Source organism: Eurosta solidaginis, chromosome 4, assembly GCF_040869045.1.
Source record: "Eurosta solidaginis isolate ZX-2024a chromosome 4, ASM4086904v1, whole genome shotgun sequence".
Classification (NCBI taxonomy): domain Eukaryota; kingdom Metazoa; phylum Arthropoda; class Insecta; order Diptera; family Tephritidae; genus Eurosta; species Eurosta solidaginis.
This window is the reverse complement of record NC_090322.1, coordinates 267,682,212-267,701,723: the sequence shown is the minus strand read 5'-3', so window position 1 is coordinate 267,701,723 and position 19,512 is coordinate 267,682,212. Positions and strand designations below refer to the sequence as shown.

At 36.3% G+C, this 19,512-nt stretch overlaps 2 protein-coding genes and 1 long non-coding RNA gene across 3 annotated transcripts in view; all 3 read left to right on the top strand.

The window, feature by feature from the left end:
- The window catches only part of LOC137251434 (uncharacterized), a 274,321-nt gene that overhangs the window by 191,576 nt on the left and 63,233 nt on the right, over positions 1-19,512 (top strand). The window lies entirely within an intron of this gene.
- Positions 5,028-5,658, top strand: LOC137249517 (uncharacterized). Its single transcript, XR_010952400.1, has 2 exons — positions 5,028-5,166; positions 5,214-5,658. It is a non-coding gene; the product is annotated as an uncharacterized lncRNA (long non-coding RNA).
- Positions 10,715-19,512, top strand: part of LOC137251432 (uncharacterized) — a 22,014-nt gene continuing 13,216 nt past the window's right edge. The window contains 2 exon segments of the mRNA XM_067786001.1: positions 10,715-10,964; positions 11,043-11,300. Coding sequence (XP_067642102.1) covers positions 10,892-10,964; positions 11,043-11,300 — 331 coding nt within the window. The 5' untranslated portion in view covers positions 10,715-10,891.

Genomic DNA, 19,512 nt, shown 5'->3' with positions numbered 1-19,512 from the left:
AAAATTATGTTCCAAAACGTAGTACCACATATGGAACCTTGTATACACCCTTTTGACATTGATTTTTTGGCAGTGGCATCAGCATATTCTAATCTAACTGATCGGTTATCTAGATATCTTTTAATTAAGTTATAAATATTTGATGGAGTACGTTGGCATTCCAGCTGTTTAAAAAGTATAGGCCACCAAGCATTACCAAAAGCGGCTTTGATGTCAAAAGAGACGCAAATTACCTGGTATTTCTTGCTTCTTCTTTCTTTTATTCGAATTCTTTATTTTCTTTGCCGTTCTATAGCAAGGTTACCGCTTTCGCAGACGACCTTGCTATAGCCTATAGTTCATCGAACTATCTGGATTTGGTAGCAGGCGTCAACTTCGATGCTCATTTGTTGAGAGTGTGGTTTGCTAACCATAAACCGATCGTCAGCAATAAAACTAAACTGATGTATTTCAATTTACATCCAAGAACCTCACCTGATATTGCCATTATATTCCACGCCACTGACTGCAGACATTTCTCCCTTAGCAATATGTCGTGCTCTGGTACATCGTTTAATCATGAAACAAATTGTAGCGATAAGTGTTTCCCAATTGAAAGGGTTGATACCTACCAATATCTGGGTGTTTCTGTGGACCAATCCTTAAGTTGGTCAACACATATTTCTCGCCTGAAGGCATACATGCGATCTACTGTGCGCTATTTTTATAGTCTAAGGAATATATGTTCAAACGCAACGCTGAAGACGCTTTATTACGCTTTGGTTCACTCTAAGCTTCAATATGGCATATGCTGCTGGGGTGGTGCGTCTTACAGTAAAATCCAGCAACTTCTTACTATTCAAAAATGTGTCATAAGGAAAATATATAATGTGAACCGTTTCCACCACAGCATGCAGTTGTTTAGAACCAGTAAAACACATGTACTATTACAAGACTTTAAAAATATTCTTTATTCGTTGTGGGTATTTACACAGCCTAGTCACGGATAATTATAATTTGAGGCAAAACTCACTCGAACTTGTTGTTGTTCCCACATCTCGTACTACCGATTATAATAACTTTTTTATCGTATCTTGTAAAGCTTTCAATACGCTACCTGCGTCTATAGTGTCATTAGAAATATGCGCGAATTTTTAAAACATGTCAAATCATTTTTATTAGAGCAGTCACACGACGACATCAAAACTTTGCTGAATTCTACCACTTAGTAATATAATTTCAACATTTTTATTTTCTATTGTTATACATTTTATTTTACATTTTGTAACTTTAACTTCAACTTATTAACTATTTTCACCCCACACACATTTGTATATATTTATTAATTTTTTTGAGATGGCATTCAAAACTAAAGTTTTAGATAACTTTACAGAATGCCTTACTTTTCTTTCAATTTCAATGTATTAATTTAAGTGGCAATTTTATATATGTAAACATGTAAAAAATTATTTTGATTTGAAAGAAAATGAGTAAATCTAATCTAATGTAATCTAATATGATGGATTGCGTTGTATAACGCGTCGGTTGTCGACGTTTGCTGTTTAAAGCCAAATTGTTTATTAGACCACAAATTATTGCTTTCTAAGTGGAAATTCAAACGCTTAGTGAGTAGTTTTTTCAACACTTTGCCTAAGATTGGTAAAAGCCCTATTGGTCTATATGATGATACATCTCCAGCCACTTTATTGGTTTTTGGTATCATTTTGACATACACTTCTTTCCATGCCTTCGGAAAGTAACCAATTTTTAAACAAGCGTATAGTTTAGTTATAAAATCAGGATAATCTTTGATTACCTCCAAGCATATATCCGATGTCAGGTGATCTAATCCAGGAACTCTATTAGGGTTCATTGTATTAATAGCCTCGACGACCTCGTGTTCTGTGAAGTCTTTGCCGTCAGGTGTACTTATGCTATTTTTTACCTGACTTCGGATTTCACGCTGGCTTATGGTTATGTCTTCACAATCGTCTGGGTAGAAGTGCTGCAGTAGAACATTTGCTGTTTCGATACTGGTCTCTGCATGGTGAAGTGTCGTGGGCGGACGCTGTATGGATGCATCTTTTATAATTCTATTTGTGACCGACCAAACATCTTCTTTACCCTGGTTTTTGCAAAAATCCCTGAAATGTTGTATTGAGGCTGCCTTCAGTGTTGCAGCATACTCGCGCTTTGCATCGGAGTGCATTTTAGCAGTTTCTTCTAATGACCTACCTTGCATGGACAGCCTATTCAGTCTGTGGTGAAGTTGTATACACTTTTCTTTAAGCGCTTGTAGGTCTTTGTTCCACAAAGGGTTGTATGGTTTAGAACCGCGCCTTATCTTCATAGAGTTATCGCATGCAAATTTTATACTATTGGTTACACTTGTTACAACGTTATCTATGACGTGATAAGTGCAGTTTTGAAAATTGGTGTTAAGTATATTTGATTCTTCAACGCAGCTTTTCAAGGTGGCATTAAATTGATCCCAATGGGCGGATTTAGTATTATACATATAAGTCGAATTGCTTGTTGATGCTTGAGTCTTATAATTTTTTATGATTTTAAATGTTATGGCGTTGTGGTCTGAATTTTGCATTGCTTCGACATCAACGCGCCAGTCAACAATACGCTGTACAAGGCTCTCTGAGGCAATGGTTATGTCTACAATTGACGTGGAAGATATGCCATGACGGATAGCGTTAATGTGGCTACGTTACCCTCGTTACAGACTGCCATACTTCTAGACGAAATCATGTTTGCTAACAAAGTACCACGTTCGTTATCATTATTTGAGCCCCATGAGGTGTGCCATCCGTTAAAGTCGCCTCCAAGTAGGTGCAGTGAAGACGCTGTTTTCTCGAGAAAATTGCTGATTGAGGTCATTGTGTTAAATTTGTCTACTACGGGCTCCACGTAAGCGCTCCCAACGAATAACTGGCGATTGTCAATATGAAGCCTTATGACACTTAAATTTGGCGTTGAAAACTGTGACATGCCCAAAGATGTACCTATAGACTCTTTCACTAAAATGCAAGCTTTGACTCTTCTGTTCTCTGCAGGAAATTGAAAAGTTAAGATACCACTTGTGGAGCTAATTGTAGTATCTTTGTTCATTGGCGGTTCGCTATATAATGCTATATCTATAGAGTTGGACGTAAAATATTGTAGTAGCTCTTTGTATGCAGTATAGCAGTGGTTTACATTAGGGGGACTCATGATAGCATATAAACTTATAAGGTGTAAAATTATATCCATTTACACACGCGGTTATATGAACGCACCTAGTAATACTCTTGATAAACTTGATTGTTTTTCAGCTGTATTATTTCCAAAAAAATTTTTTTGATTGTTATATAAATTAAAAAATACCAAGATTAAGTGAAAAATCAAAACTAAAACGCCTTTACTTGCTGATGTTGGAGATTTTTGATGAAAATGCCGTCTGTAATGTCTGCAAGGTTGCATTCCTTTGAGTTTACCGTGTTTACACAATGAAATGTGCGCGTAAATTTATACAAATTGTGTAAATGATTTTTCATACAAAATTTGACAGCTCGTGCATAAACTAGATAAATTTATACGTTTACACACTTTATAAGGCATTTATACGGTTACATGAGTCCCCCTATTGAATTGTATACATTTTAGGGGCTTAGCACCCATAATCAGTCCGTGCATTAATACGCTGTTGAATTGCTTTGAGTTGCGGGCAGTATTTAACACTGGTCGCGGAATGCTTTACATCAACTTTTGTGGTTGATGATTCATTTCGCTCTGAGCAATTGAAACACTTTAGCTCTTCGCAATTTTTTTAAAAGGGCAATTCCCGAATTGGTGTTCCTTGCTTGCGCAGTGGGAGCAGGGTGCGCTTTGAGAAGTACATTTACTCTTAGTGTGTCCAAATTGGAGACATTGGAAACATTGTAGAAAGGCACTATTCTAGTCTATGTTAAACCGCTCAGACACAAGCATTGTTTTACGTACTAGGGGACTTACTTCAAGGACAACATTGAACATAAAATCAGGGTTTCGGCGATTTCGCTTCACAAAGCGCAGTTTTATATCGCTGTCTTCCATCATGGCTGAGCCTACATTGGGGTTTTGGTTTCTGATAATCGGAACGAGTTCCTCTACTTGCACTTCTTTCGATATTCCTTTTAAAATCACTAATGGCCTTCTAGTTTTTGCATTCTCTGCTCTAATGTCAGATACATTTGATAACTTATTCATTGTTGTATCGCGTTGCTCTAAGTTGTCGAACTCGTTTCTAACTTTGTTATTTGACACAGGGGCTATTTTTAATGGAGCAAAATTGGTATCTTTAAATGATACACTTTTTTTTTAAACTATTTAACAAAGCCGAGTGATTTTGATTATTCTTAGTTGAGCTGATTACAATTGCTGGATTGCATTTGTTATCTCCTGATTTGACTACATTTGCATAACTTGCATTACGGGACTCATTGTTTGAATTCAAAGATTGTATTAGCAGAGAGAACTCCTCTCTTATTTTGGCACGTATATTGACGGAGGTGTTAGCAGGATCATCATTGTTTTCATTTAGCAAAATTTCTTCAATGGTGGGGATGAGAGCCATGAGTTTCGTTGTTTGATTGATTACTCCAGTTTTTATTTCTCTCTTAACATTGTCGGAATCTTGAATTAGTCGCTGTATTTCATTTGAGATGTCGCTGATAGCTTTTATTATAGTTGCTGTGGAACTCATATTTTTTGATTGTGTTCTTGCTGCCTGCAAGAACGAGCTTACTTTCCACAACACTACTATCTAGCTAAAATAAATAAGCTTACGTTCCACATCGATCTCGGCGAACTTGAAAAGCTGAACTTATGCCCCTATTACCGTTTACAACTCAACTTAGTTGGGTTGTAATTAAAACAACTCAACTTTAAGACAACTCAACTCCTGTTTGGTATTACGAATTACAACTTATTTCAGTTGAAATTGAATTGAGTTGCCAACTTCACAAAGTGATGATTTGACAGATAAATAAACAGCTGATCAATTTGTGGCAGAAATTTAAGCATTTTCAAATGTGTTTATTTTTATTAATATTATATGAAATCTATTTTATAATGACAAAAATGTTGGTGATTGACATTTCGCGAATACGGAAAACATTCGCGTGATCATTCCAATCCCTTAGAACTACCAAGCACCAAGTAAGAAAATGTTTAAGTGACAAACAAATAATGAGTTTCATATGAAGTTATTTTGCAGATTTGAAAGGAAGCATTTTACTCAGTACTAAACAAAATTAAGGACCATTTCCGCATACGCGTTCGTATTTTAAAATTATGCGCCATACTCCGATTCCTTGCTGACGGCAGCTATCAAATATGATGTGGAAATGATTTTGGTGTTGGACTGGTTTTAGATATTATTGAGGAGAATATTTGTGCGAAGTAGATTAAAACCCAAAAAGAAAAAACTGTATTTTACTCAAATAGGATTCCCAGGAGTAGTGATAAGTATCAATGGGACTCGCATAATTATTTCACCTATTTTGGCTGCATCCGAACTGCGGCCAGCCTCGTCCAACTAAAGTCAAAAAGTTATTCAATGTAATTCGTTTAAACGTTGTTTTTTCTAGAAATGTGTACAAAATTGTTGATTATTGTTTGATTAAAAAAGGTTTAACTACCGGCTTTAAATGTTTTGCTTTTTTTTTGGTAACGTTTTATAAGCCCGTGCACCATCTAACTCTTATCAAAGGTGGTATCAAAAGACGGGTTTCCATCTCCGTTTTTAGGATTCGAGAGCGGAAATTAAAAATTTTATTTCTTTTGAAAGATATTTACAAAGACCCGCAAAATGGCCCGAGAGGGTACGAAATATGAGGCCCGTTCCACAGTTTTTTTTTGCATAGAACATCGTTCTGCGTTGACGGCCTTTGGCCGCGATTCGTAAAAATAACTCTGGTTGGGTCCAACACCTTTCTGCATAGCTGTGTACAAAAAATCTGGCAAAATACAACAACCACATGAAATTAGATTTTATTAGAAATAAAATTTTTAATTTTTGTGGTAATTCTTTACGACAGCATGACACTGCTAATACGTGTCCAAAAATATCGAGAGAGGTATTAAACGATGCGTCTTGGCATCAGTATTAATAATCCGAAGGCGGAAAATAAAAATTTTAACTCCTTCAAAACAAAAACCGAAAAAAGACAACAACAATACAACAATGCACATGAAAATCGCCAACTTCAACTACAAATATCTCCGGACAAGAGATAAAATGTTTCTTTTCCGCCTTCGGATTATTGTTCTCGAGATTAATACGCGTCTCGATATTTTTGGACGCGTATTAGCAGTGCCATGCTGTCGCAAAGAATTACAATTTTTGTTTTCGGATTCTTAAATCGGAGGTCGAAACGTGTCTCTTGATATCAACTTTGAACATCTTTGTTAAAAATTAGGCGGTGAACCGTCTTCTAAAACGTAACATTTTTTCAAAATAACTGCAAAATTGCATGAGACAACTGCTAGTAAGCAGTTGTAAGATTTTGACGTCTTTGACAACTACACCAACACAAGGTTGTAAACGGCAATGCCACAAAAAGTTGTAAGACTAGACAACTCAACCGAAATTTTTTTGACAGGTTGAGTTGTAATCTGTAATACCAAATTGCGAAATTTCAACTCAACCAGAGTTGAGTTGTAAACGGTAATAGGGGCATGAATTTCTACACCCTTTCCAGCTGGCGCGAAACAGAGCTTACGTTCCACACTCCTATTTCTGACAGTTTTCCTGTACCACGGCTAACCCTATCAGCTGATTTGGCGAAGGCGCGTAAAAATATGTGGGGGACAATTTGTATTGTTGTTGTTTGTATAAATGTTACTTTTATATGGGCTTCTTTTTGTAGAAATGTTTTATTTTGCACTTATTTAGTTGAATTCGCTTAACCCTAGAGCTGGGACAAGAACAGTCTCGATATATGTAACAAAATCACTTTATACACCTTGTAAACTTTTTAAACTTTAGAAATTTTATCTCGACTTTGGATATGAAAGAAAACACGTCTGACAAGTACGAGTGTTGCCAACTGTCCTCCGCTATTTAGGGATATCGCCATAAAGGTGGATCAGGGTTGACTCTAGAATTTGTTTGTACGATATGGGTATCAAATTAAAGGTGTTAATGAGTATTTTAAAAGGTAGTGATCCTTATTTCCATAGGTGGACGCCGTTTCGAGATATCGCCATAAAGGTGGACCAGGGGTGACCCTAGAATTTGTTTGCACGATATGGGTATCAAATGAAGGGGGTTAATGAACATTTTAAAATGGAGTGGGCCTTAGTTCTATAGGTGGACGCCTTTTCGAGATATCGCCATAAAGGTGGACCAGGGGTGACTCTAGAATTCGTTTGTACAATATGGGTATCAAACGAAAGGTGTTGATGAGTATTTTAAAAGGGAGTTGGCCTCAGTTCTATATTTAAGGATATCGCCATAAAGGTGGACCAGAGCTGACTCTAGAATGTGTTTGTACGATACGGGTATCAAATTTAAGGTATTAATGAAGGTTTTAAAAGGAAGTGGTGGTAGTTGTATAGGTGGACGCCTTTTCGAGACACTGCATAAAGATGGACCAGGGGTGACTCTAGAATGCGTTTGTACAATATGGGTATCAAATTAAAGGTATTAATGAAGGTTTTAAAAGGGAGTGGTGACAGTTGTATATGTGGTCGCCTTTTCGAGATATCGCCATAAAGGTGGAGGAGTCACTCTAGAATCCGTTTGAACAATATGGGTATCAAACGAAAGGCGTTAATGAGTATTTTAAAAGGGCGTAGGGCTTAGTTCTATAGGTGGACGCCTTTTCGAGATATCGCCATAAAGGTGGACCAGGGGTGACTCTACAATGCGTTTGTACAATATGGGTATCAAACGAAAGGTGTTAATGAGTATTTTAAAAGGGCGTAGGGCTTAGTTCTATAGGTGGACGCCTTTTCGAGATATCGCCATAAATGTGGACCAGGCGTGTCTCTAGAATGTGTTTGTACGATATGGGTATCAAATGAAAGGTATTAATGAAGGTTTTAAAAGGGAGTGGTGGTAGTTGTATAGGTGGTCGCCTTTTCGAGATATCGCCATAAAGGTGGAGGAGTCACTCTAGAATCCGTTTGAACAATATGGGTATCAAACGAAAGGCGTTAATGGGTATTTTAAAAGGGCGTAGGGCTTAGTTCTATAGGTGGACGCCTTTTCGAGATATGGCCATAAGTGGACCAGGGGTGACTCTAGAATGTGTTTGTACGATATGGGTATAAAAGGTATTAATGAGGATTTTAAATGGGAGTGGTGGTAGTTGTATATGTGAAGGCGTTTTCCAGATATCGACCAAAATGTGGACCAGGGTGACCCAGAACATCATCTGTTGGATACCGCTAATTTATTTATATATATAATACCACGAACAGTATTCCTGCTAAGATTTCAAAGGTTTTTTATTTCGCCCTGCAGCACTTTTTCATTTCATTCTACTTAATATGGTAGATGTTATATTTTGCGTCAATAAACTAATCCAAATACCATATTTCATCCCTTTTTTCGTATTTGGTATAGAATTATGGCATTTTTTTCGTTTTTCGTAATTTTCGATATCGAAAAAGTGGGCGTGGTCATAGTCCGATTTCGGCCATTTTTATACCAATACAAAGTGAGTTCAGATAAGTACGTGAACTGAGTTTAGTAAAAGTATATCGATTTTTGCTCAAGGTATCGTGTTAACGGCCGAGCGGAGGGACAGGCGGTCGACTGTGTATAAAAAATGGGCGTGGCTTCAACCGATTTCGCCCTTTTTCACAGAAATAATTTACCGTCCCAGAATCTAAGCCCCTACCAAATTTCACAAGGATTGGTAAATTGTTGTTCGACTTATGGTATTAAAAGAATCCTAGACAAATTAAATGAAAAAGTGTGGAGCCACGCCCATTTTGAAATTTTCTTTTATTTTTGCATTTTGTTGCACCATATCATTACTGGAGTTGAATGTTGACATAATTTACTTATATACTGTAAAGATATTAAATTTTTTGTTAAAATTTGACTTAAAAAATTTTTTTTTAAAAGTGGGCGTGGCCGTACTCTGATTTTGCTAATTTTTATTAAGCATATATATAGTAATAGGTGTAACGTTCCTGCCAAATTTCATCATGATATCTTCAACGACTGCCAAATTACAGCTTGCAAAAATTTTAGATTACCTTCTTTTAAAAGTGGGCGGTGCCACGCCCATTGTCCAAACTTTTACTAATTTTATATTCTGCGTCATATGTTCAACTCACCTACCAAGTTTCATCGCTTTATTCGTCTTTGGTAATGAATTATCGCACTTTTTCGGTTTTTCGAAATTTTCGATATCGAAAAAGTGGGCGTGGTTATAGTCCGATATTGTTCATTTTAAATAGCGATCTGAGATGAGTGCTCAGGAACATACATACCAAATTTCATCAAGAAACCTCAAAATTTACTCAAGTTATCGTGTTAACGGGCGGACGGACATGGCTCAATTAAATTTTTTTTTCGATCCTGATGATTTTGATATATGGAAGTCTATATCTATCTCGATTCCTTTATACCTGTACAACCAACCGTTATCCAATCAAAGTTAATATACTCTGTGAGCTCTGCTCAACTGAGTATAACAACGCAAGCTCGATTCAATGGAATTTTAAATACTCAGTTGTGTGGCTCTCATACAGACGAAATTCAAGGGCAATGCCACGCTGGTGAGGATAATCTTTTCCACTCATTCATAAGTAATTTGCGCTTAAACGCCTTGGCTATTTTGGCAGTAGCATAAAAAGTCACGCCAGTTATACCTACATATATAGCGATAACTAACGTCAACTGGGTGCATCGCGGTAGTTCACGTTGACTTCTAAACCGACATTGATATACAACGTTCTTTTCAACCTGAAATTTATACCCGTCACGAGTGAGGTGGCTGCCTTGACTTGCCTTCTAAGCACTGGCATTCTTAAAGTTCGCATTCAGATTTGCGAACATGAAAGGTAAGAAATGCTTAGTACCAAACTTCGGTATGTCTATAAATAAAAACTACATAAAAACAAGTAAGGAAGGCTAAGTACGGGTGTAACCGAACATTACATACTCAGCTGCCATTAATTACAGCTTGCTAAACTTTTAAATTATCTTCTTTTAAAAGTGGGCGGTGCTACGCCCATTGTTTAAAATTTTACAAATTTTCTATTCTGCGTCATAAGGTCAACCCATCTAACAAGTTGCATCGCTTTATCCGTCTTTGGTAATGAATTATCGCAGTTTTTCGGTTTTTCGAAATTTTCGATATTGAAAAAGTGGGCGTGGTTATAGTCCGATTTCGTTCATTTTAAATAGTGATCTGAGATGTGTTAAGATACCTCAAAATTTACTCAAGTTATCGTGTTCACGGACGGACGGACGGACGTGGTTAAATGGATTTCTTTTTTCGCCCAGATCATTTTGCTATATAGAAGTAAACTCTGTGAGTTCTGCTCAGTTGAGTATTATAATAATATACATTTATCTTTTTAAATTTGTTGAGTTATCGGAGAAAATTATCCCAGTGTGCGTACATTCATTATTATCATTATTATCTCTCTCTCGCGTGAGTTATCTTATCTGATAGCTAGCAGACTATACCAAAACTTTATCGAAGCACAAACAAAAGGTTGGGCGTAAAAAAAGCTTGACACGGACCATGGCCAGTATGAGCATTTGTCTAATAATTTAGTTTGCGCCTTCATATTGAACGAGACAATTGATTGCAAAATAAAGAAGTGTTCAATGTCAAGGCGTGTGAAATCAAGAATTGTTAAAGTGCTTTAATTTTAACGACGATTAAACTTGTGTGCATCCTAAAAGTAAAAAATGAGCAATAAAGCGAAAAACTGCTGGGACAATATTGTAAATAAATGTTTTCTTTTTGCACCGACTTTTGTGGGTATGTGTTAATTAACTGCATTACGTACATATTTAAATTCTATACTTAAATTAAATAAATACGTTTTTTTTTGTTAAGTGTGCATAACCTTTTTACCATGCGGCCTCATATTTGGTTATACAATTTGTTCACTGATCGCGCAGCGCAATGTCAATGCGGGTCTCATCGAATATGGCCCAATGATTTTTGGTGGCTGCAGTGGCTTTATCATTGCCGTTATAATGTTTTTAGTGAAATTCATGAAAGGACGCATCGTTTTTTGGCATATACAGATTCTAATATGTGCGGGAGGCTGTAATTTATTAGCGAGTTGTTTCTACTTTGCAAATGGACTTGGTAAGTTTATGTTGCCTTGTTGGCATAAAGCAGAATAATGATGTAACGAATATAGGGAAATTTCGCTTATTTCAAATCCTCTGCTAACGTTCGAATCACTAAACTGTTGAGTAAATAACTTCAATATCTAATAATGCAAAATTGGTCTTTATTAGACTACAATAACACTTCACAACCAATAGCGTGATTAAATCAAACTAATTAATGATTGCTCAGCTTGCGCTCTTTTATACTCTCTGCTGCTTCATTCGCATATTTCTACTACAGTCTAGACGTTTCGCCTGCTAGAACTGCTGTGCATATCTCCTACTTAGCTATATACATGTATATTTGTAGTTTATGCTTTTCTCATTCTCATAAGCGCGTGTATGTATAGCAACTCTAAAGCCGTGGTTACTCACGAACGTACGTAGAAAAAACGTGTCAGCTGACACGACCTATCTTATGAGTGTGCAATGTAAACGAAAACTCACCGACGTGCAACGCCCGTACGTACGTAGCCCGAAACGTAGAAATCAAAACAATTTTGATTTTTTCCGTAAGAACGTGTCAGCTGATCGCTCTCTCACTAGACAGGGTTGCCCAGTAAACTTTTGTGCGCTAATGTTTGACCGTTTGCAGTCTTATACAAAAACACCTAATTAAAGTTTGAAAAATTGTGAAAATAATTCGAAATAATTATGTAAAAGTGCAGATTAGAAATATGTAATCTATTAATATTTAATTAATATTAATTCCAGCCTTTTACAACATCAAAAATTAAATTGGAAAAAGTTGATGTTTCCATAAACATGCATGCAAAATCGTCAATGGCAACAGTGCTTATCTGTAAACAATACACACGCAAATATGTTATGTACATGTACACAGACGCACACAATGATTCCTACGGGCTTGAGAGTTCGGTCAAACGTGCTTCGTACGACAAACGGCCGTACGTACGGCACACGTCGGTGGGTAATTGCCGCATAATGCGGCAGTTACTCACGAACGTACGTACCAAAAACGTGCCAGCTGACACGACCTATCTTATGAGTGTGCAATGTAAACGAAAACTCACCGACGTGCAACGCCCGTACGTACGTAGCCCGGAAAGTAGAAATCAAAACAATTTTGATTTTTTCCGTAAGAACGTGTCAGCTGATCGCTCTCTCACTATACAGAGTTGCCTAGTAAACTTTTGTGCGCTAATTTTTGGCCGTTTGCAATTTTATGCAAAAACACCTAATTAAAGTTTGAAAAATTGTGAAAATAATTCGAAATAATTATGTAAAAGTGCTGATTATAAATATGTAATCTATTTATACTTATTTAATATGTATTCCGGCCTTTTACAATATCAAAAATTAAATTGGAAAAAGTTGATGTTTCCATAAGCATACATGCAAAATGGTCAATGGCAACAGTGCTTTGCTGTAAACAATACACACACAAATATGTTATGTACATGTACACAGACGCACACATTGATTTCTACGGGCTTGAGAGTTCGGTCAAACGTGCTTCGTACGACAAACATCTGTACGTACGGCACACGTCGGTGGGTAACTGCCGCATAAGGCTGATGACTACAAGTGTGTGCGCGTAAAATCTCTTCGTGCCTTATATAAGTTAGCGGAATATGCAGCGACATTCTTATAAGACATGCAGCTCAACCTAATTTTTATGCTGGGTTAAGCTTGCACTAATTTAGTTCAACACTTCAGATCATCATGAGCATCATTATCATCGTCGCACAGAAGATGAGAGTCAGCAAGAGTATAGCACTAAAAAACAGCATATCAATATGCTCTGTTGCTACTTTGCTTTGTTACAAAAATTCCATCATAATAATACCGTAACTCCATTCGCATAATTCTATCTACCAACAACATCATAAAGACTACAGTTTTAAAGTCTGGTGCTAGTAAAAGTGGTTGAAGAATTTAATAGTTAAGTTATCAAGTTGACATGTAACAAGCGAGTCATATCGCCATATATATGTCGGAATAAAGTATACCATTTAATGTAATACAAATTATAGTATTTATTACTATCGTATTATTAACAAGTAAGGAAGGTTAAGTTCGGGTGTAACCGAACATTACATACTCAGTTGAGAGCTATGGTGACCACATAAGGGAAAATAACCATGTAGGAATATGAGCCGAGGGAAACCCCTGATATTTATCTCTGTCATAGAACTTTGAAAATTTTTACGCATATTGTCACTTGCGAAGCGAATGAAAATTTTGTCGAATTTCGCGGTCTCGAATTGCGAGATGCGAATCGCTAGCGAATTCGCAAAAAAAAGGCGAATGAGTGACGAAGATGAATTTGTCGAATTGCCACAAGCGAAAAAATCATATTCGCTTCGCCAAATCTGTCAAAATTTGTCGAATGCTTATTTTGTTCGCGCTTGAAAATAGAAAAGGACGCATTGGCATTTATTTGAATGTTTTCAATTGAAAAAAGTAAATAAATTGAATAAATAAATAAAAGTGAGTAATTCATTAAATTAAATTGACAAAATACCGCTTTAGGATGAAACGCACAACACCACAGCAGTTCCGAAAGCTGGTTACGCTTATGCAGAATAATCCAGACGTCGCAAGGGGTCAGGGGAATTTTGGTTCCACCAGGAGCCAAAGAGCGGAGTTATGGGAGCATTTCGCGATTGAAATCAACGCCTTAGGTCCTCCAATCCGTAGCGGGCCCGAGTGGAATAAGGTAAGACCCAGAGGCCTGCACGAGTAATGCAAAGGAATCTGGTGCGGTGCGCGCAACCGTGGTATCCCAGCATCGTACGTATCCGTGCAGGCGTCCAGTAATATATAGGGATGGTTGGACCTTCTATCACTGCCGCTGTGCTGCAAGTGTATTCAAGATGTGGCTAATTGAACTATTAGGAACAAAAACATACCCCTTTTGGTAATAGCTTCGTTTGGTGACCATAGCCAGTATTGATTTCTACTAAAAATTGTATGGTGATGGTATCACTGTAGAAGTCAGTAGGAGTCAATACTGAGTATATGGTTGCCGCCTGAAGCTCGTACTGGGGCAGTGATTGAAGCTCAAAAAAGGCCGTACTCTCCGTGAGAGTAGATAATTATTTATATATGTATACTAGGTTTGGCTAGACTACAAATTGAAGCTTAAAAAAAAGATTTCCACAAACCGCGCGGAAACTACAGCCACTGGAGGAGGACCGTATGTTCAGCAAAGCTTGTCTGCTCTAGAGCGAGAGGTGGATGATCTTCTCCACCTCCAACAAGCCGCCAACCCCACAGGGAATATATATGGCACCTCGAGGCAAAGAACTACTGATAGAGATAATGAATTTCAGGCCCAAGAATCCGAGGGTGAGGGTGATACTCAAACACCACGTCCATCAACATTGACACCAACAATGACCGAGGGTGAACAAGTTATTCAACCACCACGTTCATCAACAATGGCGACACGTTCACCCGAGGGTCAACAAGATAATCAACCACCACGTCCATCAACAATGACACCAACAACGACTCCCCGTCCTAGGCTTACCGTTGACGATCGTGAAAAAATTCGGTTAAAAGCACTGCAAAAGCAAACCAAAGTGCAAGATACCCTTTGCCAAGGTGTTTTAAAAATGGGGAAAACATTGGAAGATATCGCCAGATATTCACGAAAACTCTATGAACAAAAAAAGCAGGAACTAACATTATTAAAAGAGAAGGAAGAAAGAAAGAAGGCAGAAAATATAGAAAAGAAAAGACAACACAAAGACAAAATGGAAACAAAACTTAAGGAGTTGGAGTTAAAAACCCTTAAATACAATATAAGGAAATGAAAATGAATTTTTTTTAAAACTTGTTTTCAAGTGTACAGTCAGTCAACAATAAGTATACACCCTTTTATGGTATGGTTCAAATTGGTGATAGCTTCGCATAAAGGGGTGTATACTTATTTTTGTGACTTACTGTATGTATTTCATATTGCTTTAACATTTTAAAAAGTCTGAATTAAATACTTCCTTTTGATTTATTTAATTTTAAGAAAAATGTGAACTGAATACCTGATTTTTATTTTCTTTCTTACTTATATGATTTTTATTTATTTACTTTTAATAATAATAATATATAAGTAGAATATATAATATATAATAAGTACACCAGCACTAGCACAAAAAAAATTTATTTAATTTTAAGAATTTTATTTACTTTTAACAAAAATATGAAGTCTGAATTGAATATGTGATTTTAATTTATTTACTTTTAATAAAAATATATATGTAAGTAGTAGTAGCACTAGTTTAATGCCCCTCGAATTTACTTTCTAAACTTTGTAAAAAAAAAATTAAAAAAAATTAAGAAAATAGATTCAAGGCCATACAATTAAAATTTCTTTTTGTTCCAAAACCGGCTTGCAGCCCTGTTAACTTATTAAATAAATCAATTTTGAATTATTATATTTGAACTTTGTATTTAAATTAATAATAAAAGTAATTTCAGAACAATCTTTGCCTCACTCGCATTACTTTCCAAAAGATACAGTGGTTGAAAAAATAATAGGGACAAAATTGAAGATGGATATACTTATTGAGGAGTGCTTACTAATTTTCGTTTAAAATATAGCTTATTCAATAACAGAAACCACATTGATACAATTTTCAAAGTTTACACAAAGTTCAGAATAATTGGTCAAACTTTCAGAAACGGACAGCACAATTTTCAACTTTTTTGGCAGAATTTTCAGATAATTTTCGAGTATGCAGTTTTGTAGCCCATTTAATTTTATTCTAACAATTTGCAAGTTAGAACTCTCAAAAAATTTTCCCTGAATTTTTAGAATTTGTTTTTGGCAAGGGTGTTTGACTGTTTTCTTCCATACAACTCATAAACTAAATTTACTTTTGCCAATCACGTTCGGTATTCCTGATTTGATGAAGAACTTCCTTTTTGCCTCCTGCTTCTCTTCTTCACTCATTTCTATATTTATTGCCGCCGTACAAATAACTCTCTCTAAAGTAGGCAGCATCTCCTTTAAAACGAGGGAAACTGTGGGTTGAGCAAGTCCCAACTGGAACTCGTTTCCTATGGCTTGCTGGTAACTGCCATGGGCAAAAAAACGAAGTGCGCAACAAAGTTTTAGCATAGGGGTTACAGACGACGACAGGCGGCAGTGAAAATTGTCCTTAATTTTGTCCAGGACATGCATGAAGGCATCCTTGCTAAGCCGAAAATTCGCAATGAATCTATAAACACATTTACATTGAAATACAATTTTCCATATATACTTCAAGAACCAAACTGCACTAAACTTACAATGTTGGCGGAAGCTCCATGGGATTGGAGTAATCCCTTATAAAACGCCTCTGACGAAGAAGGCTAGCTCGCTGTTCGACATTGTAACTTTCTTCGAAAAAAAGATCTATGTTGGAAATCATCGCTTTATTTTATTTATCTTTATATTAATTTATTACACTTTTGTTTATGCACATATAAATAGATATATTGTAAACACATCAAAACATATGTAGTAAGTGGCAGAAACGTCAAATTCGGACGAACTTATTCAATTTGTTTGAATGCCAACATCACAAAGCAGGCGAAAAAGTTCATTCGCCACTCACAATGCAAATTTTAGATGTGTTCGCTAACCTGTTCGACTCGCCAAATATATTCGCTTCGCAAGTGACAATATGCGTATTTATTCTTTCCGATATTCCTGGAGCATGAACTACTGATTTGTATATTTTTCCCTCTCCTTTGGCCATGTTGGTTCTCTCCTTATTTTGGTAAAGTATGTTCGAAGTAATTGATTTACGGTTGTCATAGGGAAGTCATTCTTTGTCAAGGTTACTTTTATTTCGTCAGTATTCTTTTCGTGAAAAATCGTGTCGCTCATCGAGAGAACTCTTCTAATGAAATTGCTTGCGGTGTTTATAATTGTTTTTTTTGTCATGTTTTGAATTAAAATTAATAAGTCTTCCAGATGCCGTGGGCTTTTTATACCAGTCAATCAACAATTTGTTATTCTTTCTGATAATAAGAGTGTCTAAGTAGGGTATCTCTCCATCTTTTTCCGTTTCTATTGTAAATTGAATTGATTTATTGAAGTTGTTAAGATCGTTAAGCATCTTGTCGACATCTTGTGTCCTAACAATCGCGATCAAGTCGTCAACGTACTTAGTTAATAAGAGCGGTTTGTTGGTTTTATATTAGATTTATTTTACTGAAACGTGGTTTTGAAAATTTTTTTGTGGATTCTTTCTGTGCCATAGGAAATGCGCTATTGGATGTATTTAAAAAATACATTTTAATAAAACCCAAAGTAATTAACCTTTGTGCATTTAAAGGGTAGCGTAGATTTGCTGCTAGCCTTTTCAAGCTGATTTCTCTAAAAATATCGTTGTCTTTGTTTTATATAAGCCTTTATAAAAATCTTTTTGTCTTGGAAAAATGAGTTTGACTCCGGAAGAAATTATAGCAATAATCAATGAGACAAATGAGAATACGAAGAAGAAATTAACTGAACAATTAAATAGGTTAAATTTAGCAATCAACCGCCTTCAACCACCAAGTGTTGAATCTTATTTACCTGTTTCAATAAACCCGTCCATTACAGAAAATAATGCAAGCCTCGATTTAATAAAATATCTGCCGGAGTTTAGGGGCGGTTCAACCTCCTATCCGGCATGGCGAAATGCAGCAATGTTCGCTATGAACTATTACAAGGAAGGTTCAGAGAGGTACTACGTAGCCATGGGTATATTCAGAAACAAAATTATCGAGTCTGCTAATTCCACCCTAGCATCGTTTAACACAGTACTGAATTTCAGAGCAATTATAAGTAGACTAGACCAAGAATACTCAGATAAGATACCACTGTATGTTTCAGTAAATGAGCTGAGCATTCTTAGACAGGGTAATTCCACTATTCCAGACTTTTACAACAAGGTTGAAAAACAATTATCCCTTATAATAAATAAACAAACTATGAGCCACGGTGATAATATCGCGGCAGCCTTAAACGAACGTGCTAGGGAAAACGCTCTACGCGTTTTTATATCAGGACTTCGCCGCCCATTGTGTGACATACTATTCTTAGCCAGACCCAAAGACTTGCCCACGGCCCATGCAATTGCTCAAGAGCTCCAATCCAACCATAGACGTGTCGAATTCGCGGAAGCTTTTGCCGTAGGTAGTGCATTCAAAACAAATAAGCCAACTTCCACAACATCTCAGTACCAATCAATGGAGCGCAACAAACCTAAGTATTTACGCTCCAACCAAAATGCTGCTAACCGGCCAACTCCTATGGAGGTGGATAACGGCACAAGTTTTTATAAGCATCGTGCTAACATCCAAAATCCTTCCACGTCACAGCAACATAAACAATTACATCAGCCTCATAATGGTAAATCTCAGCATTTATCGCCTAATTTCCCAAATGCGTTCGAACATCCTTTTAACCAGCAGCATTCAGATCGTTCACCACTAAATAAAATACAAAGGGTGAACTTTATGGCAAATGGAACAGAGGGTTTACCTAACGAAGAAGACTGCTTAGAATTCATTGATAATCTTCACGAAACTGAGTATAAAAATGAGTTCGATAATAATTACGTTTTTTATGACGATCACGACAATTACAATAATATGACTACCATTGCAGAATATGATGAAGTAAACTTTTTAAACTAGCTTCGCTCCTGCCGTTTATTACCAAAAAAAAAAACAAATTTGGTTAAGAGTTAATTGACACTGGCACATCGAAAAATTACATAAAAGATTTATCGTTTCTTCAAGGAATAAAGCCTCTGGAAAAATGTTTTAAATTGAAGTCAATAAATGGAGAAAATGTAATCAGTAAAAAATGCTTTATTAATATTTTAGACGAAACCACAACGTTTTACTTACTTCCAAATTTAAGTACGTTCGATGGCTAATAGGGTATGATTTTCTAAAACAAATCGAAGGCAAGCTTGATACGGTTGAAAAGTATTTATTTTATCGTAATGGTAAATTTAAATTACAATTTCTTTCGTGTAACAACATCAATGCTTTTGCCGACCCTAATATATCGCTTCCTTTTAATACAACCGTAAAAGCTAGAATTCGTACAAATACAAATGAGCCTATATATTGTAAGAGCTACCCATATCTAATTTCCGTAGCGCCATTCATCAATAATGAGATCAAAACTCTTCTTAAAGATGGCATCATAAGAGAGTAGTGTTCTCCATGCA